The sequence below is a fragment of the Sceloporus occidentalis genome, unplaced genomic scaffold (genome assembly GCF_023333645.1).
Source record: "Sceloporus occidentalis isolate IW3139 unplaced genomic scaffold, rSceOcc1.0.p SCAF_536, whole genome shotgun sequence".
NCBI classification, from domain to species: Eukaryota; Metazoa; Chordata; class Lepidosauria; order Squamata; family Phrynosomatidae; genus Sceloporus; species Sceloporus occidentalis.
Window position 1 is genome coordinate 69,764 of NW_028317516.1, and position 22,079 is coordinate 91,842.

Here is a 22,079-nt window from a genome sequence, read left to right on the forward strand (position 1 = left end):
ATATATCTATATCATTACACTATACGATATAATGGTTATCAGTGGGCTGACGGTCTGGGGATAAGCTGCCCCCTCTCTGCCTCTCATCTCTTGCAGACAAATTGGTTAACGGGTCCCGATATTTTGTGACCCCACCTCCTGCGGTAACACCTGGATTTCCGACGTCGCCCCCCTCTCGTTCCCGGGCCACTCATTGTCCGCAACTCTCCTCGCGCTTTGCCAACCACTTTCGCCAACCTCAATTAGCTTTGCTAACCACTGACAACCACTTCCGCCTGGGCTCGGCCGGCTTTGCCAACCACAGCTAATAACTTCGCCAACCGTTCCCGTCCTCTTCTTTCCGCTCATCCAGTCAGCACTGAGATCCCTCCAGCAAATAAGCCAATAGGAATCGCATGATTCAGGGTCACAAGGCGTACATGCGTCAATCGGTTGCGAGTAGCTGACGCCTCAGATTGGGTGGATTGTGGGTAATGTAGTTTTGGCTGTGAGACAGACAGCAGCTCCAGCCTATGATGGTCAAGTTACACTGGGTAATATCAGGCCTGGGTCCATGTCACATGTGATATGTTATATGTTACAGGTTAAGTGTCATGAGTGTAGAACCCTGTGATACCCTCATACCCAACACACACTCTGAGCTCCTAGATAAGAGGGGCATCAGATGAGGAAAGGGGGCACAGAGGGCACTTTTTAGGCCCCTCCCTATTATTACACTTGTGTGAGGGTGCTGCGAGAGTGCGAAGTACTGAATCTATTGCCGCGGCCGCCTACAAGCCCGTTCTGGACTACATTTGCCAGCATGCTACTCTTAGCGCTGATTGGTGGAATTGGTCACACGGACACTAAATTATGTCCCGAAAAAGGAAAGCGGGAAGCTAGGAAGGGTTGCCCTTCCAAATGACAGGGGCGTGATTCACTGAAATTTGAGTAGAAGTTGTATTGCCCGGATCTAGGATGGGCGGGGTGTCTACTTCCTAGTGACTTCTGATTGGGTGGCGGGCGGATATGGATGGTATCCTTACTTGTGATTGGATGATGCCTTTGTTGCCTCTTGCAGGGGTCCGCGGAAAGCAAAGTCCTCTCAGACTGTCCGGAGAGTTACCCGAGCGGGCTTAGGTGTCAGGGAGATGGCGGATCCGGGTCAAGCGGTGATCCGGAGGAGAAGCGGCCTGCCCAGCGTGTGCAGAGTGTCAACCAGGTGGCAGATGAGCCCGAGATACCACGGGGGGAGCCCGACATAAGGTAACTGCCTCCAGATACCCCAGGGGAGGGGCTGCGTCATACTTCCCCCATGCCCCCCCCCGTGTAGATAGAACATACCCCCATGCCCCCCCCTGTGTAGATAGAACATACCCCCATGCCCCCCCTGTGTAGATAGTACATACCCCCATGCCCCCCCCTGTGTAGATAGTACATACCCCCCTGTGTAGATAGTACATACCCCCATGCCCCCCCACCCGTGTAGATAGTACATACCCCCATGCCCCCCACCTGTGTAGATAGTACATACCCCCCATGCCCCCACCTGTGTAGATAGTACATACCCCCCATGCCCCCCCCTGTGTAGATAGTACATACCCCCCAGCGCTACGGAATAGGATGGCGCTATATAAAACAATGAATAATAATACTAATGCCCCCCCGTGTGTGTGCCCTGGTATTTACCCCCTGGCCGTGCACCTGCCCTGGCCCCAGTGCTGTGTATACCCAAGGCGTGGTCTCAATAAAATCATCGCAGAGCGGGGAACATGCGCAGGGAACCCGGGGCTCGCCAGTCCGCCCGCGGGGGGGCTGTGGGGGTGGCTCGGTCTCTGTGTGGGGGGGGCGTTCCTGCCTGACACACCTGGTGCAAATGGACTGGTTCTGGGGGAGGGGGGACTGGTTCTGTGGGGGGGGTAGAGGACCGGTTTGGTTGGGGGGGGACCGGTTCGGCAGGCACGGTGACTTCACTACATAAAGTAGATAGCGGTTTAACCCCTTCTGCTCTTCACACTCCTGACCGATAAGTGCTTCGGGGAAATGATTCGCGCCCCAGGGCCGGCGTGTCATGCGACATGTGACATGTATGTAAGGTTACCCCGATGCCCCTCGCCCGTCTCACCCGTCTCCCCTCTCTGTTTGCTTGCAGCTGCCACAAGCTCCAGGAGTCTCTGCTCAGCTCTGCCAGCGGTTACAGTAACTACCGCGGGATCCTGAACTGGTGCGTGGTGATGCTGGTAAGTGTCCCGCCGCGGGGGTCCCGAGGTCTGCTGTGTCCCGCAGCGGTGGGCCGCGTCCGTATCTCATGGGGTTTACGTGCTGTCGGGGGCCGTTCCCGTGTTTGGGAGGTTCCTCGGCTTGCCCCCCGGGTTTATTTAGTAACCTAAGAAAGAGTTTGCGCTGCAGTATTTCCTCCCCGATTCCGTCGCCCCGTGTCCCTGACCCCGCAGGGGGCGGCGTGATATCCGGCTTTACGACGCGCCATAAACGTGGCCTTTATCCCCCCCGTCAGCTCGTGGAGACGATGGCGTCACGCGTTATCTCTTTCAAAGTTGCGCAAGATGCCCCCGAACTCCCCCCGCTGGACATGTGAAATCTGTGTTCAGTGTTTTATGCCCCCCTGTAAGTTGTTGGCGTGTTTGGCGTGTCCGTGGTGTGTAATTCCGTGTTTCTTTGTCTCCAGGTTCTCAGTAATTGTCGGCTCTTCCTGGAGAACCTTATCAAGTAAGAAACCCCCCCCCCCCGACACGTCACACGCGTGTAAATCCCCCGTGGGGGCTGGGACCCTGATGTAACCCACGGGCCGGGCGATATCTGTAACTGGCCGTTATAGACCGGGGCCCCGGTGAGGATGTCTCATGTAAACATGCGCAGCTCCTCTGTCCGGCGGGGGGCCGGCGCAGGGTCCACGGATCAGCACGTGGCGGTCTGAGAGTCCCCGTCACGCTCGGGGGGGGGGGGTGTTTAAAAGGGTGGTGTGTTTCATGAGGGTATTAACAGTTTGTCGCCCGCCGGGCGTGCGCTGCGTCTCCTGTCTCTGTAGATACGGGATATTAGTGGATCCCATCCAAGTCGTCTCTTTATTCCTGAAGGACCCCTATAGCTGGCCGTCTCTCTGCCTGGTTCTGGGTAAGTTCCGAAAACCTTCCCTAATGACTCTTAGTGGGGGTCATTACACGGCCCCCCCAGTCCCTTAATACGCTGGCGCCGGGCCCACAGTCCCCTTAATACGCTGGCGCCGGGCCCCCCCAGTCCCTTAATACGCTGGCGCCGTGCCCCCTCCCCCAGCAGGTGGCTAACCGTTAGGTGCCGGGGCTGACATGTACTCGTTTGTTCTTTCTCAGCTTCCAATGTGTTCATTTTGGGGGCTTTGCACGTGGAAAGGCATCTGGCGTTGGTGAGTATAACGGCTGCGTGCCAACCCTACCTGTGCTCCCCTTCACCCTGACGACACAACCTCTGGCGTGGCGGGGGCGACGTCACCGGAACAGACGGGCTCCCGTAGAATAAATTCTGTATCTCTCCCGATCCCATATCTTTCTGTCTGTTTTCTAATAAAGTTTTGTTTATTGAAACGGCGAGAATTCTCCCGGATTATTTGCCCCGGTGCAGACGCGGCAGGGGTTTATTTGGGGTCATTTAGGGTTAAAAGCACATAAGTCTCGATATTTAATTGGATGAGCAGACAGAAGCGGAGCGTCTCGCGGGGTAATAACCTCGCCCGGCTGATGTCCCCCCGACGTGGATCTGCCACCCAGCCTGGGTGACGGGGGAAGAGAGCCGTGGGTGAGCCGTGCTGCTGGCACGTGACGAGGTCTCCTGAGTCCTCTCTTTATCTGTCTCTTCTCAGGGTCGTCTGTCCGAGCGCCTGGGCTTCCCTGCTGCACAGCCTCCTCCTCCTCGCCATCCTCTGCTGCCCTGTGCTGGTGGTATTCACCGTGCCGTCCATCACTCCAGGTAACTGCAGCGGATGCTGCGCACGCGGCCCCTGGGCGGACTGTTACCGGAACTGCGGTGCAGCTCATTTCATTAAAGACCCCTTCTGTCTGTTGCCCCGCAGTGGGAGGGGCAGACTCTGCATCCCATAATTCCCTCCCTGTCCTGTCGCCCCGCAGTGGGAGGGGCAGGCCTCCGTGTCCCATCGCTTGCTCCTGTTGCCCCGCAGTGGGAGGGGCAGACTCTGTGTCCCATTGCTCACTTTTGTCCCGCCCTGCGGTGGGAGGGGCTGACTTCGTGTCCTGTGCTGTCTCTGATCTCTTGCAGTGGGGGCCCGTCTTCGCTCTGAGTATTTACACCATCCTGTTCCTCAAGCTGTATTCCTATAAGGAGGTGAATCAGTGGTGCCGGGAGCGGCGGGTGAAGCGGAGCCGGAGTCTGGAGCGCTCCCTGTCCGGTGAGTGGGAAATAAAATATCCGACACCCCTGCCGAGGAGCTATTAAATAACACATTGTACAGCGCTGCGGAGTATGATGGTGATATATAATCCATTATAATAACGCATTGTACAGCGCTGCGGCGTATGACGGCGATATATAATCCATTATAATAACGCATTGTACAGCGCCTGCGGAGTATGACGGCGATATATATAATAACACACATTGTACAGCGCTGCGGAGTATGACGGCGATATATAAATCCATTATAATAACACATTGTACAGGGCTGTGGACCCCCAGCAGAGGGAGCTCTCCTCGGCTATACGTTTGCGGGAGTTTTGGGCAGCACAATGTATAGATAAACGCCATTCCGTACCGGAGGGAGGGGGCTGCCGTCCATTGTGGGGGTGTTATATTTTTTGGCTGCTCCTCACATGTCCGTATGTCTGTCCCAGCTCCGGCGATGAAGAGTTCTAATGGAGACGTGGGGAGGAGGGAGGTTTCGTACCCGGGGAATCTGTCGCACAGAGGTAGGTGGCCGGTGACCCGGATTCCCGGGGGTGGCGGGGTGTTTGCCGGAATCGGTTATTACCCCCCTGCTCTCTCGCCTGCAGATATGTATTATTTCGTGTTTGCCCCCACGCCTCTGCTATGAGCTCAATTTCCCGCGCTCTCCCCGGATCCGGAAGAGGTTCCTCCTGCGGCGTCTCTTTGAGATGGTGAGGATGGGAGGGCAGGGGCCTCACACGTCTGTTACACGCCTGTTACACGCCTGTCGCGGTTCCTTAGTCGGTCGATTCTCTCCTCTGTGGGGGGTAACGAGTCCTTTTGCCTTTTTCTTGCAGTTTTTTTTTAATGCAGCTCCTCGTCGGCCTCATCCAGCAGGTGAGTTTGTGTTACACGGACGCCGAGTCCCGGTCATTCTGTGGCTGTCACGCGGTTTTGCGGGGTCGCGTGATTGGCTGTCCGTGTGTGAGCGCTTTGGCATTGAGTGGCAGTATGAGCAGATCCTCACTGCGTTGTCTTTGTGTTTCAGTGGATGGTGCCGGCCATACAGAACTCATGAAGCCGTTCCGGGTGAGTGTGTAACACGCGTGCTGGGTACATGTGAGGCCGAGACTGTCCCTAGGTCTGTGATTCAGTCACTGTTATTTGTATAGCGCCAACAGATTCTGTAGCACGGTACAGTGGGAGTTATACAAAACACACGGGAGATACCGGAGCGCACAGCCCTGGGTATTTCTGGGGCAGATTGTATTCGGTGCCTTCTGTCTGCGGGGCAGCTCCCCTGTGACTGGGGCGTGTCTGCGGGGCAGCTCCCCTGTGACTGGGGCGTGTCTGTGGGGGCAGCTCCCCTGTGACTGGGGCGTGTCTGCGGGGCAGTTCCCCTGTGACTGGGGCGTGTCTGCGGGGCAGCTCCCCTGTGACTGGGGCGTAGTCTGCGGGGCAGCTCCCCTGTGACTGGGGCGTGTCTGCGGGGCAGTTCCCCGTGACTGGGGCGTGTCTGCGGGGGCAGTTCCCCTGTGACTGGGGGCGTGTCTGTGGGGCAGCTCCCCGTGACTGGGGCGTGTCTGTGGGGCAGTTCCCCTGTGACTGGGGCGTGTCTGCTTGGCAGCTCCCCTGTGACTGGGGCGTGTCCTGCGGGGCAGTTCCCCTGTGACTGGGGCGTGTCTGCGGGGCAGTTCCCTGTGACTGGGGCGTGTCTGCGGGGCAGTTCCCCTGTGACTGGGGCGTGTCTGCGGGGCAGTTCCCCTGTGACTGGGCGTGTCTGCGGGGCAGTTCCCCTGTGACTGGGGCGGTGTCTGCGGGGCAGTTCCCCGTGACTGGGGCGTGTCTGCGGGGCAGTTCCCCTGTGACTGGGGCGTGTCTGCGGGGCAGCTCCCCTGTGACTGGGGCGTGTCTGCGGGGCAGCTCCCCTGTGACTGGGGCGTGTCTGCGGGGCAGTTCCCCTGTGACTGGGGCGTGTCTGCGGGGCAGTTCCCCTGTGACTGGGGCGTGTCTGCGGGGCAGCTCCCCTGTGACTGGGGCGTGTCTGCGGGGCAGTTCCCCTGTGACTGGGGCGTGTCTGCGGGGCAGTTCCCCTGTGACTGGGGCGTGTCTGCGGGGCAGTTCCCCTGTGACTGGGGCGTGTCTGCGGGGCAGCTCCCCTGTGACTGGGGCGTGTCTGCGGGGCAGTTCCCCGTGACTGGGGCGTGTCTGCGGGGCAGTTCCCCTGTGACTGGGGCGTGTCTGCGGGGCAGCTCCCCTGTGACTGGGGCGTGTCTGCGGGGCAGTTCCCCGTGACTGGGGCGTGTCTGCGGGGCAGTTCCCCGTGACTGGGGCGTGTCTGCGGGGCAGTTCCCCTGTGACTGGGGCGTGTCTGCGGGGCAGCTCCCCTGTGACTGGGGCGTGTCTGCGGGGCAGTTCCCCTGTGACTGGGGCGTGTCTGCGGGGCAGTTCCCCTGTGACTGGGGCGTGTCTGCGGGGCAGCTCCCCTGTGACTGGGGCGTGTCTGCGGGGCAGCTCCCCGTGACTGGGGCAGGTTTTGTGTAATTATTTTATTTTTTTCCTTCTCTTTAGGACATGGATTACTCCAGAATCATCGAGCGTCTCCTTAAACTAGCAGTAAGTTCCCCGTTGAGGTGGCTGGCGGGGGAGGGGTGCGTGTAAAGTAAGACATGTTCATAATTTAATTTTATCATTTAACAAAATTCAAGCCTGAGGAATAACGCCGGGTGAGGAAGCGTCCAAACTCGCTAACACGGTGAGAGGTCAGAAGTCAAATCCCGAGACCCTGCACAGCAACAACACACAGGGTAGCTACACCCTTCCTGGCTCCCTCCCCGGCAGCGACTTCCCGGCAGATGAGTCTCCAAAAGAACTCGGACAGAACGTCTGAAGAAGCAGAAAGAAGCGGGCGATGTTCAGTGTGACGGACCCAGCGGGGGAAAGACGTCACGCTTGCTTCCCTTTGCAGCGGCAGAAAAGCGCGGGGCCCCTGGTGCACCCGTCTACTGCCCGGGGGGGTCTGGTCGGGAAGACTTGCGGCCAGAAAGCAAAACCTCCGACGTGGGAAAACTTCAGCATAAACAAGAACGGGGAGTCCTGGAAGTGATAGTTTGGCCCCCACAGAGCCCCGATCTCAACCCCATCGAGTCTGGGATTACATGGAGAGAGAGAAATCCAAGCGTGATTGGCTACCGCGAGAGTCCATCGAGAACCTCAAGGACCTGGAGGAAGAGAAATGCGGGAGGCGGAGCTTCAGAGGGAGCTGCTGGAGCAGAGGGAGAAGAAGCTCTCCATCCCGGTGAGGGAGTTTGGAGGAGCTGGAGAAGGAGGCGCAGAGGAAGAGTTCTGTGCGACGCGCTTCTTCACGCCCCAAAAAAACAACTTTCTCCCAGAAACTGAGGAGGTTTCGCAAGAGACCCAGCAGAAGCTCTCCCCGCTCTCCCCGCTCTCCATAACGGCTTGGAAGGAGAGCCTTCCTACCTGCAGACCCAGATAAAGCACGAGAACGTGGAGAAGCTGCAGCTCTGCGGTGAGCGGCGTGGAGACGTGACGGTGTCTGGAGAGGTGACGCTGGGGCCTGGCGGATCTCGGCCCGGAGAGTCTGCGCATCCCCCCCGGCCCCCGGAGACTCTGCCCCGACCCGATTTTACGAGTAATCCCAATTAAAAACAAAAGCGGGAGTTTAAAGTCGTTTTAACCCTTTTGATTTCTGTACAACGTATTCAACTCTATAAAACGGCTTTAATGTGTGCTCTGCGATTTTGCTATTTGTCACCCATAATTTACCGTTTTGTCCTCGTTTGCCTGACCCGTGCTGTTTCGGGGTCCGCGGAATGGGGGCGGCTAATCCCGGATACTTTCTGTAACCCGCAGGTTCCGAACCACCTCATCTGGCTCATCTTCTTCTACTGGTTCTTCCACTCGTCCATGAACTTCGTGGCTGAGCTCATGCGCTTCGGAGACCGCGAGTTTTACCGGGACTGGTGGTAAGTGGGGGGCTACTGGTCTCGGCGTATCTCACCCCGGTGAAAGTTCTGAGGGGCCCCCCTGCTCCGTTCCAGGCGCCGGCAGATCAGGGGGTTCTGGATATCGGGTAACGCTCTCCCAGATCGGGGGGGTCTGGATATCGGGTAACGCTCTCGCAGAGTGGGGGGGGTTCTGCATATCGGGTAACCCTCTCGCAGAGTGGGGGGGGTCTGGATATCGGGTGACGCTCTCGTAGATCGGGGGGGTTTCTGGATATCGGGTAACGCTCTCGCAGATCGGGGGGGTTCTGGATATTGGGTAACGCTCTCGCAGAGTGGGGGGGTCTGGATATCGGGTGACGCTCTCGTAGATCGGGGGGGTTCTGGATATCGGGTAACGCTCTCGCAGAGTGGGGGGGTCTGGATATCGGGTGATGCTCTCGTAGATCGGGGGGGTTTTGGATATCGGGTAACGCTCTCGCAGAGTGGGGGGTTCTGGATATCGGGTGACGCTCTCGTAGATCGGGGGGCTCTGGATATCGGGTAACGCTCTCGCAGATCGGGGGGTTCTGGATATCGGGTAACGCTCTCGCAGAGTGGGGGGGTCTGGATATCGGGTGACGCTCTCGTAGATCGGGGGGGTTCTGGATATCGGGTAACGCTCTCGCAGAGTGGGGGGGTCTGGATATCGGGTGATGCTCTCGTAGATCGGGGGGGTTTTGGATATCGGGTAACGCTCTCGCAGAGTGGGGGGTTCTGGATATCGGGTGACGCTCTCGTAGATCGGGGGGCTCTGGATATCGGGTAACGCTCTCGCAGATCGGGGGGTTCTGGATATCGGGTAACGCTCTCGCAGAGTGGGGGGGTCTGGATATCGGGTGACGCTCTCGTAGATCGGGGGGGTTCTGGATATCGGGTAACGCTCTCGCAGAGTGGGGGGGGGTCTGGATATCGGGTGATGCTCTCGTAGATCGGGGGGGTTCTGGATATCGGGTAACGCTCTCGCAGAGTGGGGGGGTCTGGATATCGGGTAACGCTCTCGCAGAGTGGGGGGGTTCTGGAGATCGGGGGGGGCTCTGGATATCGGGTAACGCTCTCGCAGATCGGGGGTTCTGGATATCGGGTAACGCTCTCGCAGAGTGGGGGGGGTCTGGATATCGGGTGATGCTCTCGTAGATCGGGGGGTTCTGGATATCGGGTAACGCTCTCGTAGATCGGGGGGTTCTGGATATTGGGTAACGCTCTCGCAGAGTGGGGGGGTCTGGATATCGGGTGACGCTCTCGTAGATCGGGGGGGGTTCTGGATATTGGGTGACGCTCTCGCAGAGTGGGGGGGGTCTGGATATCGGGTAACGCTCTCGCAGAGTGGGGGGGGTCTGGATATCGGGTAACGCTCTCGTAGATCGGGGGGGTTCTGGATATCGGGTAACGCTCTCGCAGAGTGGGGGGGGTCTGGATATCGGGTAACGCTCTCGCTGTCGGACTCTTTCAGGAACTCCGAGACAGTTACCTATTTCTGGCAGAACTGGAACATCCCCGTCCACAAATGGTGCCTGAGGTACGACGTGTGTCTGCGGGGGGGCAGCTGCATGTTGCCCCGGGGGGGTATATTGGGTTAGTTCTTTGCATTGCCAGAAGGGCGGCGATGGATTCTGTGTGTGATGAGGGGGAGAGCATCGTTTGATCCGCTGATTCTTTTCTCTAAGGCACTTCTACAAACCGATGCTGAGACGTGGAATGTCCAAGTGGGGGGCGCAGACCGCCGTGTTCTTCGCCTCGGCTTTCTTCCATGAGGTCAGTGTGGTCTTGCGTCTCGGGGGGGTTAGAGAAGGAAGGGGGTAGAGCGGCGGAGGAATCCGCTGGCGGGGAGGGCAGGGGCTCCCTGTGGTGTGAGCGTTGGGGCGCGTGGACATGGAGCCTGTGTTTCTCTTCCAGTACCTGGTGAGCGTCCCCCTGAAGATGTTCCGGCTCTGGGCGTTCATGGGCATGATGTCTCAGGTAAGCGTGTCCTGCGCGTGTCCCCGCAGAGGCTCCTCTTCGGTGTAAGTTTTACGCGGATCCCGGAGTTTTGGTGGAACTTCAGAGTAATGCTTCTTGGAGCCGTTTGCTGCCTGGGACGGGGTTCTGGGGCTCTGGGGTTACACGAGGACTCTTCAGTCCCTTCTTTGCCCGGTGCCGGCTGTCTCTTCTTCTCTCCGGCCATATTCGCGTGTCTGTGGGCACATACGAGAAGTAGCCTGGAACATGTATGTTTGACTGCGTGAAGCATGGCGCTGGAGGCAGCTGGCACTTTTTTTCTAACGCCCGACTAATTAAAACCTCTGCTGCTTTGCTTGAATGACGACAGGCCCGGCGTGCGTCTTAAAGTCCCTCCTGTTTCCTCCGCAGATCCCCTTGGCCTGGTTTGTGGGGCGGTTCATGAGAGGTAATTACGGGAACGCGGCGGTGTGGATTTCCCTGATCATCGGGCAGCCGGTGGCGGTTCTCATGTATGTTCACGATTACTACATTCTGAACCACGGAACGGGGGCATGACCCCCCCTCCACGGAGTCTAACCCCCCCCCCGGGACCCGATGGACGATTAAACCGCCGGCTCTCCACCCTCCGCTGCCGGCTGTACAAATCGAAGCCGGAGCCAACCCAAGTGCTTCCGAGTGCCTTCTCAGGACGTACGGACTGCCCGGGACGAGTACCGTCCTCTCTCCGCTTTCACCTCTCATCGTATCCCCGTCTCTCTGAGACACGACTCGGGGCCGGGGGCCGAGGTCAGACCCGGAACGAGTACCGTCCGTCTCCGCTTTCACCCCTCATCATATACCCGTCTCTCTGAGACGCCGGGGGCCGAGATCGGACCGGTTTGTTATCTGTCTGCCGATCTTTAGCCGCCTTTGGTCCCTCCATCTACCCCGCGTGGGGCAGTCCTGTCCCTTCCGGGTAAATTTATACGGTCCGTCCGCTGCTGCCGTCCCGCTTCTTGTTGGACATTTTTATAATCCCCCCCCCGGTGTGGAGCGTCCATGTTTCTGAGTGTTGGGGAGATGTCTCTCGGTTCCGGGGGGGGGGGTTGTCTCGGTACGATGGGAGGGGTCTCTGTCCCGAATACTGTGATTAAAGCTGTTTGTTTCCGTTGTTGTGTAAGAAAGCGCCTCTCCCAGACCCCCGTTTATTATCGATCGGTTTCCGCCCTGTGCGCATGCATTTACCCCGACGATGATTTGATTCAGGTGCAGAGCGGGGGGGCAAAGACATGGATGTGAAAACTGATTTATGATGAAAAGGAGCTCTCGGCCGTCTCACCTCCCCCCGGCTCGGAGAATGGGAGCTTTTATGTCCCAGTATGGGGGTATTGGGGGAGCAGAGACCATAAACATGGAATTTTAGGAGCTGGTTAAGGGGGTCCCTGGAGCCTCAGGGACCCCGCTGGGGGAACGGGAGCAGTGATTGGGATAAGCAGGACCCCAGGGAACAAATACAGAAGAATTAAACCCATCGAGGGGTTAATGGGGCAGTTGGTCGGGGAACAGCGAAGGGATCCGCAGCAGCCGTTATACAGAGAGGCAAAAGGGCATATTTGAGGGGTTAATGGCTGTGTGTTGGGTTATATTTGAAGGGTTAATGGCCGTGTGTTGGGGTATATTTGAGGGGTAATGGCTGTGTGTTGGGGTATATTGAGGGGTTAATGGCCGTGTGTTGGGGTATATTTGAGGGGGTAATGGCCGTGTGTTGGGTTATATTTGAGGGGTTAATGGCTGTGTGTTGGGGTATATTGAGGGGGTAATGGCCGTGTGTTGGGGTATATTTGAGGGGGTAATGGCCGTGTGTTGGGGTATTTTGAGGGGTTAATGGCCGTGTGTTGGGGTATATTTGAGGGGGTAATGGCCGTGTGTTGGGGTATTTTGAGGGGTTAATGGCCGTGTGTTGGGGTATATTTGAGGGGGTAATGGCCGTGTGTTGGGGTATATTTGAGGGGGTAATGGCCGTGTGTTGGGGTATATTTGAGGGGTTAATGGCCGTGTGTTGGGGTATATTGAGGGGTTAATGGCCGTTTGTTGGGGTATATTTGAGGGGTTAATGGCCGTGTGTTGGGGTATATTTGAGGGGTTAATGGCCGTGTGTTGGGGTATATTGAGGGGTTAATGGCTGTGTGTTGGGTTATATTTGAGGGGTTAATGGCCGTGTGTTGGGGTATATTTGAGGGGTAATGGCCGTGTGTTGGGGTGTATTTGAGGGGTTAATGGCCGTGTGTTGGGGTATATTTGAGGGGTTAATGGCCGTGTGTTGGGGTATATTGAGGGGGTAATGGCCGTGTGTTGGGGTATATTTGAGGGGTTAATGGCCGTGTGTTGGGGTATATTGAGGGGGTAATGGCCGTGTGTTGGGGTATATTTGAGGGGGTAATGGCCGTGTGTTGGGGTATATTTGAGGGGTTAATGGCCGTGTGTTGGGGTATATTTGAGGGGGTAATGGCCGTGTGTTGGGGTATATTTGAGGGGGTAATGGCCGTGTGTTGGGGTATATTTGAGGGGTTAATGGCCGTGTGTTGGGTTATATGTGAGGGGGTAATGGCCGTGTGTTGGGGTATATTTGAGGGGTTAATGGCCGTGTGTTGGGTTATATTTGAGGGGGTAATGGCCGTGTGTTGGGGTATATTTGAGGGGTTAATGGCCGTGTGTTGGGGTATATTGAGGGGTTAATGGCCGTGTGTTGGGGTATATTTGAGGGGGTAATGGCCGTGTGTTGGGGTATATTTGAGGGGGTAATGGCTGTGTGTTGGGGTATATTGAGGGGTTAATGGCCGTGTGTTGGGGTATATTTGAGGGGGTAATGGCTGTGTGTTGGGGTATATTTGAGGGGTTAATGGCCGTGTGTTGGGTTATATTTGAGGGGGTAATGGCCGTGTGTTGGGGTATATTTGAGGGGGTAATGGCCGTGTGTTGGGGTATATTTGAGGGGTTAATGGCCGTGTGTTGGGGTATATTGACCCAACCCGATGCTTATTCCGCCCCGACGAAGGCGCACAGAGCGAGCGCGGCCCGGGTCCTGAGGAAGGCGAGAAGACGAGACGCGGGAGGAGGGATGTTTATTATAAAAACGGTGCGGAATAATTTAGAAGCGGAGGCAGCGGCTCTCTGTCCCAGGACCGGCGAGTATCCCTGGCTGGACGGCGAGTCACTGCTGCAAAACACAAAACGGGGGCGTGAGAAAAAAAACCAAAACAACCAAACCACACCCCCCCCAACCGGACCCCCGGAGACCTCCGCCGGACCCCGCTCACCTTCGCCTTGTTCTGCACCGGGAGATACAGTTTAAACTCCGCCGGGAGCTCGTCCTCCGAGTACAGGCGGTCCGAGAAATAAACCCTCCGGATCCGACAGTTCGCGTGAATCTAGAACCAAAAGGAAAGAGCAGCGGTGAGACCCCCGAGGGAAACGCCCCCCGCAGCACACGAACGTCTGCGGCTGCGCATGCACCGGGAGCGGACGGGGGCCGGAGACCTGCAAACAACACGTGACAGGAGCCGGAGCCGGTCTTATGTTTAACCCCTTACAGAAGCGGTTGTCGGGGCATTTTCTGGGGCAGTAATAATTGTTGTGCTGCACGAGACAGACGGGGAGGGTTAACCAAAGCCGCCGACCAGCTGAGATGTTACAGGACGGAGCGGGAAGAGCCGCCAAAGGACTAAATCAGGTGCTGAGGCCCTCCGTGCAACGTACGCCATCCACATATACCGAGCTGCCGGTCCCGCCAAGCGTTTGCCGAGACGTGCATGGAATGCGGTTATAATCCATACAGCCCCCTCGGCTCCCACGCATCCGGCGGGAGAGACCTCAGAGGTCCCGGATTGGGGACGAGACATCTTCTATGTCGGTCCGTAAAAGGCTTTTACTTCCACTGAAGACGCAGAGACATCGATTATTCTGATTGGGAGACTATGGGAAATTGCCAGAGTAGTAGAGAGCGTGCGGGGTACCCCTGCAGAGGCAGCAGCCCAGGATACAAAACCAGTGCCACGATGCCGAGGACAGCCTGTGAAGTGCAGCAAACGGCCCCACAAGTCGGTTCCGGGCACCGCAGGGATCCTAACACGAAGCCCTCGGTCGCCGGCCGGCAGCCACGGTCCCCACCAGTCCAGGCTGGGCCAGAAGACCGCTCTAATAATGTGAGAGTCGGGGCAACAAATCCTCAAATACACACCGCGCCTCCGATCCCTCCGCCTCGTGCCCTTCCACCCCCGGGGGCCGGAATCCTGCACCGGCCGTGGAGGGCCAGCACACGCGTGATTCTCACCTGTACACGCAGGGTCTCGATGTAGTTGGTTCCGTAGGCTCTGCGGGTGAAGTCTGAGAGGTTGAACTGGATCTGGTTCCAGCCGTCGTCGAGGCGCATGGGCATGGTGCAGATGAACGGCTTCACCCGCGTGGTGCTCTGGTAATTACTGGCTCGGAACCTCCTGCGCACGTTCTTATCATCCAGAACCTGGACGGACAAGTGGGAAATAAAAAAAACCCTTTTATTACACGTTCCCGGGGTAACTGAACTACCCCCTCTTACCCCCACCTATAAAACAGGCAGCGGACGACAGCAACGAGCAGGGTGCTGCCCGGTTTAGCGATAAGCAAAGACTCTGCCACGTGTGCATGCGCAGACACCCTGTGGCCCCGGCATGCCAGCCTCACTGACTGAAAACACACGGGGTTAATTAAGACGAGCGATTCTTCTGCAGGTTTAACCAGCAGTCGTATCACCATAGCAACTAAAAGAATAGTAGGGACATTCCGCCGGTTGCTATGGTGATGAGAAGAGTTTTCAAACTTTGCAGAAGGAAAACTCTCTATAAATAAGTCGTGAGACACAAACCTCTGATTGGCTGCCGGGGACCGGTGGCGGCCATCACTATTATTATATTCTGCGCCATTTCCCTCCCTCAGCGCGCGGGGGGGGGGGGTGTGTAAGAGCAGCAGGGGGGGGGGCAGAGCAGCGGGGGGGGGGGCAGTTTTCTCACCTGCACTTCAAAAGTAAAATATTTCTTGAGATTCTTGATAATCATGACCAGGAAAGGCAGCTTAATCCCCAGAGTCTTCTTCGGATCCGCCGGGCAAGTTATGTACGTGGTGCTGAAAAACGGAGAAACCGCGTCACCATATACCCCCCCGACTACCATATACCCCCCCCCCCCGACTACCATATACGCAGGACGCGGGTTATAATATATCCCCAACTACATCTCCTGATTGGACAGATACATGCACCTGGACCGTGTCAGACTATTAAGCCGCTGATACAGTGCTTAGTAATGTTCTGGAATGCGCCGGGCCCCGTACCCCCAGCCGATACCCCACCAAGCTGCCCCCTGTGATCCTCACTGGAGAAGTTCACCAAGAAGACCCCAGGGATCTGCTCCCTCGAAGGGCAGGAGCCTAGCGCTGAACGGGTTAAAAGACCACGTCTGCTGAAAAGCTCTTCGGGGCTGCGGTATGTTACAGGTCAGGGCCTGGCATGTTTGGGTATAACACACACATTATTACATGTTCTGGGTGCCGGCATAGCACGGAGGGCATTATAGTCTGGTGGGGGGTACGCGCGTCATTAACCCTTCCAGTGCCGGATCACAGGGAGAGAGACCAGCGCCTTGTTACGCGGTCTGACCGGCGGACGCCCGGCGGGGGGGGGGGGGGGTTGTTGTTTGGGGGTGGACACGAGGACGCGGTATAGGGGAGACTCACCTGACGTTGGTTCCTTCCACCTCCAGCACCAGCGACTGGATGTCATTATCTGTTATCCTCTTTATGTGTCCGTTTCTCACCTGCACAGAAAGACACGGGACAGTCACAAGGGGGCCCCCGACAGGCGACAGTCACAAGGGGGGCCCCCCCGACACGCGACAGTCACAAGGGGGGCCCCCCCGACACGCGACAGTCACAAGGGGGGCCCCCCCGACACGCGACAGTCACAAGGGGGGCCCCCCCGACAGTCACAAGGGGGGCCCCCCCGACAGTCACAAGGGGGGCCCCCCCGACAGTCACAAGGGGGGCCCCCCGACAGTCACAAGGGGGGCCCCCCCGACAGTCACAAGGGGGGCCCCCCCGACAGTCACAAGGGGGGCCCCCCCGACACGCGACAGTCACAAGGGGGCCCCCCCGACACGCGACAGTCACAAGGGGGGCCCCGCGACAGTCACAAGGGGGGCCCCGCGACAGTCACAAGGGGGGCCCCCCGACACGCGACAGTCACAAGGGGGGCCCCCCCGACACGCGACAGTCACAAGGGGGGCCCCCCCGACACGCGACAGTCACAAGGGGGGCCCCCCACAAGAGACAATACCCCAGCCCCAGGGGCAGATCTCTAACATCTGGGTGAAGAGACCCAACTGCCCCAGAACTCAATATTTAGATTCCAGCTGGGGTCCAAGAAGTATACACCATACACACGCTACATACATACTATACACGCTACACACGTTACACAAACTATACACAGTACAGACATATTATACACACACAATACAAAACCACTATGCATGCAATGTTTGTACACTATAGACACCATAAATATATATATACACACACGCTATACCTACACATACTGTATATACACACGCCATACCCACACACACTGTATATACCCACGCACTATATATACCCACACGTTGTATATACCCACACACACACTGTATATACACGCCATACCTACACACTGTATATAGAAGCACGCCATATCAACATACACTGTATATACCCACGCGCGCTGTATATACACACACACACCAGACACACACTGTACATACACAAACACACACTGCATATACACACTGCATATACACGCCATACCCACACATACTGTATATACACAGGCTATACCCACATACATGCTATACACACACACACTGTATATACCCAAACACACGCACTGTATATACCCAAACACACGCACTGTATATACCCAAACGCACGCACTGTATATACCCAAACGCACGCACTGTATATACCCAAACGCACGCACTGTATATACCCAAACACACGCACTGTATATACCCAAACACACGCACTGTATATACCCAAACGCACGCACTGTATATACCCAAACGCACGCACTGTATATACCCAAACACACGCACTGTATATACCCAAACGCACGCACTGTATATACCCAAACACACGCACTGTATACCCGCAGACTGCACAGTACACGCACCCCGGACCTCACCTTCTTGTCCCAGATCTGCAGGGGTTTGCTGCCGATGCTGTAGAGGATGGACAGGAAGCCGGACTGGAACGTGTTCTTAAACATGGCGCGGGCCACAGGGGCTTTCACACCGGGGCAGGAGGGCTTTGGGGGCTGTTACTCCGAGGCTGGGGTAGGTAGACCGGGGCAGTTACACCAATGCTGGGGTGAGTAGACCGGGGCAGTTACACCGAGGCAGCCACTGACAGGCCGTGTTCTCCCCTCTCAGCTCTCGCGCCGTTGCTATAGCGCCTCACTAGGCCACGGTTGCCGAGGTGACGCCTCTTCCACGCCCCGCGTTTCCATGGCACTTAAGCTCCACCCACCAAGCGCTTGTGTTGACTGGTACACAGAACGTCGCCGTGGAGACACGTTGGCGTCGGAGGAAGAGCTTGGAAGGCACGCGGAAACCATCTTAAGCCCTGGCAGATCCTTTTCCGCTTTCTCAGTACCGCCATCTTTGGTTGGGGCAAAAAACTTCTCTATCGGAAATTAAAAAAAAAGCACCTTTCGGTACCCCACAGGGGCAAACATGTTCGAGTGGGAGTGAACATTTATACACATTATCGGGGCTTTTAGGGCTGTAGACCCCTGTGATGCCCTCATGCCCAGCAAACATTCTGACCTCCTAGAAAAGAGGGGCATCAGGGCGGGAGCTGGGGTGGTAGGAGGAGTAGGATGGGGGGGGTAGGATGAGGAGGGGTAGGATGGGGGGGTAGGATGAGGAGGGGTAGGATGAGGATGCTGGGGTGGTAGGAGGGGTGGGATGAGGATGCATGGGTGGGATGAGGGGGGTAGGATGAGGATGGTAGGAGGGGTAGGATGAAGGGGGTAGGAGGGGTAGGATGAGAGGGGTAGGAGGGTTAGGATGCTGTGTTGCAGGAGAAGGGGTAGGATGAGGATGGTAGGAGGGATAGGATGAGGGGGGGGTAGGAAGGGTAGGATGAGGGGGTAGTAGGAGGGGTAAGTTGCTGTGTTGCAGGAGGAGGGGTAGGATGAGGATGCTGGGGTGGTAGGAGGGGTAAGATGAGGGGGTAATAGGAGGGGGTAGGAAGGGTAGGATGAAGGGGGTAGTATGAGGGGTAGGATGCTGTGTTGCAGGAGGAGGGGTAGGATGAGGATGCTAGGGTGGTAGGAGGGGTAGGATGAGGGGGGTAGGAAGGGTAGGATGAGGGGGTAGGATGAGGCGGGTAGGATGAGGGGTAGGATGCTGTGTTGCAGGAGGAGGGGTAGGATGAGGATGCTGGGGTGGTAGGAGGGGTAGGATGAGGGGCTAATAGGAGGGGTAGGGTGAGGGGGTAGGAAGGGTAGGATGAAGGGGGTAGTATGAGGGGTAGGATGCTGTGTTGCAGGAGGAGGGGTAGGATGAGGATGCTAGGGGGGTAGGAAGGGTAGGATGAGGGGGTAGTAGGAGGGGTAGGATGAGGTGGGTAGGATGAGGGGTAGGATGCTGTGTTGCAGGAGGAGGGGTAGGATGAGGATGCTGGGGTGGTAGGAGGGGTAGGATGAGGGGGTAATAGGAGGGGTAGGGTGAGGGGGTAGGAAGGGTAGGATGAAGGGGGTAGTATGAGGGGTAGGATGCTGTGTTGCAGGAGGAGGGGTAGGATGAGGATGCTAGGGTGGTAGGAGGGGTAGGATGAGGGGGTAGGAAGGGTAGGATGAGGGGGTAGTAGGAGGGGTAGGATGAGGCGGGTAGGATGAGGGGTAGGATGCTGTGTTGCAGGAGGAGGGGTAGGATGAGGATGCTGGGGTGGTAGGAGGGGTAGGATGAGGGGATAGGAGAGGTAGGATGAGGGGGTAGTAGGAGGGGTAGGATGAGGGGGTAGTAGGAGGGGTAGGATGAGGGGGGTAGTAGGAGGGGTAGGATGCTGTGTTGCAGGAGGAGGGGTAGGATGAGGATGCTGGGGTGGTAGGAGGGGTAGGATGAGGGGGTAGGAGAGGTAGGATGAGGGGATAGTAGGGGGGTAGGATTAGGAGGGGTGGGATGAGGGGGTAGTAGGAGGGGTAGGATGAGGATGCTGGGGTGGTAGGAGGGGTAGGATGAGGGGGTAGGAGGGGTAGGATGAGGGGGTAGTAGGAGGGGTGGGATGAGGGGGTAGTAGGATGCTGTGTTGCAGGAGGAGGGGTAGGATGAGGATGCTGGGGTGGTAGGAGGGGTAGGATGAGGGAGTAGTAGGAGGGGTAGGATGAGGGGGGTAGTAGGAGGGGGTAATAGGAGGGGGTAGGATGAAGGGGGTAGTATGAGGGGTAGGATGCTGTGTTGCAGGAGGAGGGGTAGGATGAGGATGCTAGGGTGGTAGGAGGGGTAGGATGAGGGGGGTAGGAAGGGTAGGATGAGGGGGTAGTAGGAGGGGTAGGATGCTGTGTTGCAGGAGGAGGGGTAGGATGAGGATGCTGGGGTGGTAGGAGGGGTAGGATGAGGGGGTAATAGGAGGGGTAGGGTGAGGGGGTAGGAAGGGTAGGATGAAGGGGGTAGTATGAGGGGTAGGATGCTGTGTTGCAGGAGGAGGGGTAGGATGAGGATGCTAGGGTGGTAGGAGGTGTAGGATGAGGGGGGTAGGAAGGGTAGGATGAGGGGGTAGTAGGAGGGGTGGGATGAGGTGGGTAGGATGAGGGGTAGGATGCTGTGTTGCAGGAGGAGGGGTAGGATGAGGATGCTGGGGTGGTAGGAGGGGTAGGATGAGGGGGTAATAGGAGGGGTAGGGTGAGGGGGTAGGAAGGGTAGGATGAAGGGGGTAGTATGAGGGGTAGGATGCTGTGTTGCAGGAGGAGGGGTAGGATGAGGATGCTAGGGTGGTAGGAGGGGTAGGATGAGGGGGTAGGAAGGGTAGGATGAGGGGGTAGTAGGAGGGGTAGGATGAGGCGGGTAGGATGAGGGGTAGGATGCTGTGTTGCAGGAGGAGGGGTAGGATGAGGATGCTGGGGTGGTAGGAGGGGTAGGATGAGGGGGTAGGAGAGGTAGGATGAGGGGGTAGTAGGAGGGGTAGGATGAGGGGGTAGTAGGAGGGGTAGGATGAGGGGGGTAGTAGGAGGGGTAGGATGCTGTGTTGCAGGAGGAGGGGTAGGATGAGGATGCTGGGGTGGTAGGAGGGGTAGGATGAGGGGGTAGGAGAGGTAGGATGAGGGGATAGTAGGAGGGGTAGGATTAGGAGGGGTGGGATGAGGGGGTAGTAGGAGGGGTAGGATGAGGATGCTGGGGTGGTAGGAGGGGTAGGATGAGGGGGTAGGAGGGGTAGGATGAGGGGGTAGTAGGAGGGGTGGGATGAGGGGGTAGTAGGATGCTGTGTTGCAGGAGGAGGGGTAGGATGAGGATGCTGGGGTGGTAGGAGGGGTAGGATGAGGGAGTAGTAGGAGGGGTAGGATGAGGGGGGTAGTAGGAGGGGGTAATAGGAGGGGGTAGGATGAAGGGGGTAGTATGAGGGGTAGGATGCTGTGTTGCAGGAGGAGGGGTAGGATGAGGATGCTAGGGTGGTAGGAGGGGTAGGATGAGGGGGGTAGGAAGGGTAGGATGAAGGGGTAGTAGGAGGGGTAGGATGAGGGGGGATGTATGAGGGGTAGGATGAGGGGATAGGAGGGGTAGTAGGAGGGGTAGGATGCTGTGTTGCAGGGGGAGGGGTAGGATGAGGATGCTGGGGTGGTAGGAGGGGTAGAATGAGGGGGTAGTAGGAGGGGTAGGATGAGGGGGTAGTAGGAGGGGTGGGATGAGGGGGTAGTAGGAGGGGTAGGATGAGGGGGGTAGGAGGGGCAGGATGAGGGGGTAGTAGGAGGGGTGGGATGAGGGGGTAGTAGGAGGGGTGGGATGAGGGGGTAGGATGCTGTGTTGCAGGAGGAGGGGTAGCTGCTGACTCGTCACACAGACCGGAGTGAGGCAGCAGCAGCCGTCTGGCAGGAGGCAGTCGGCGAGCAGATCCGTGTCGCTGTGGACCCTGCGTGACAGAGCTGGTGGAGCGAGGACCCCGGGCCCCTGGGCAGAGCGGGGGTTCTGGTATCTTTGGGACCCGAAGCACCAAGCTGGTCTGGATGAGCATTTATTGCCCCCAGCAGATGCACAGCTGCCCCTCCTAGCAGCATGTACGCCTTTTACTCCCTGCTGGTCTACATTATATACACCTTCTTCAGGAGGCAGCCGGACCCCCAGCAAAAAGACAGTGCCGGGGGGCCCAGCATCAAGCAGGTGGGTCCCCAATCATACGAACAACACGCCAACAGCATTCAGATCATACAAACAACACGCCAACAGCATTCAGATCATACAACATGCCAACAGCAATTAGATCATACAAACAACACTCCAACAGTATTCAGATCATACTAACAACACGCCAACATCATTCAGATCATACAACACGCCAACAGCATTAATGTAAAACATTTCTGGCTAACAGCCCCCAGGTCAGGTCACGCTGTCATCGGGGCGCCTCGCACAGCGCTAACTACCCCCCTACACGGGGCACATGCAGTGCTTAACACAAAAGCAGGACCTGCGTCATCTTCGGGCCCCAGCCTGAGAACCGTGGCCCCGGATATTAGTGTACAGCACC

General features: G+C 57.4%; 1 protein-coding gene and 1 pseudogene across 1 annotated transcript; one reads left to right on the forward strand and one right to left on the reverse strand.

The window, feature by feature from the left end:
• The first annotated feature begins 31 nt into the window (after window positions 1–31).
• LOC149271200 (diacylglycerol O-acyltransferase 1-like) lies at window positions 32–10,850 on the forward strand (annotated as a pseudogene).
• A 2,460-nt stretch (window positions 10,851–13,310) lies between these two features.
• LOC149271201 (cilia- and flagella-associated protein 20-like) lies at window positions 13,311–17,604 on the reverse strand. Its single transcript, XM_089507548.1, has 6 exons — window positions 17,521–17,604; window positions 16,041–16,120; window positions 15,320–15,431; window positions 14,605–14,793; window positions 13,557–13,702; window positions 13,311–13,491 (listed from the first exon to the last, which is right to left on the reverse strand). Exons 1-6 carry the CDS (start codon window positions 17,602–17,604, stop codon window positions 13,311–13,313), a joined length of 792 nt encoding a protein of 263 aa, XP_089363674.1.
• Between the last annotated feature and the right edge of the window lie 4,475 nt (window positions 17,605–22,079).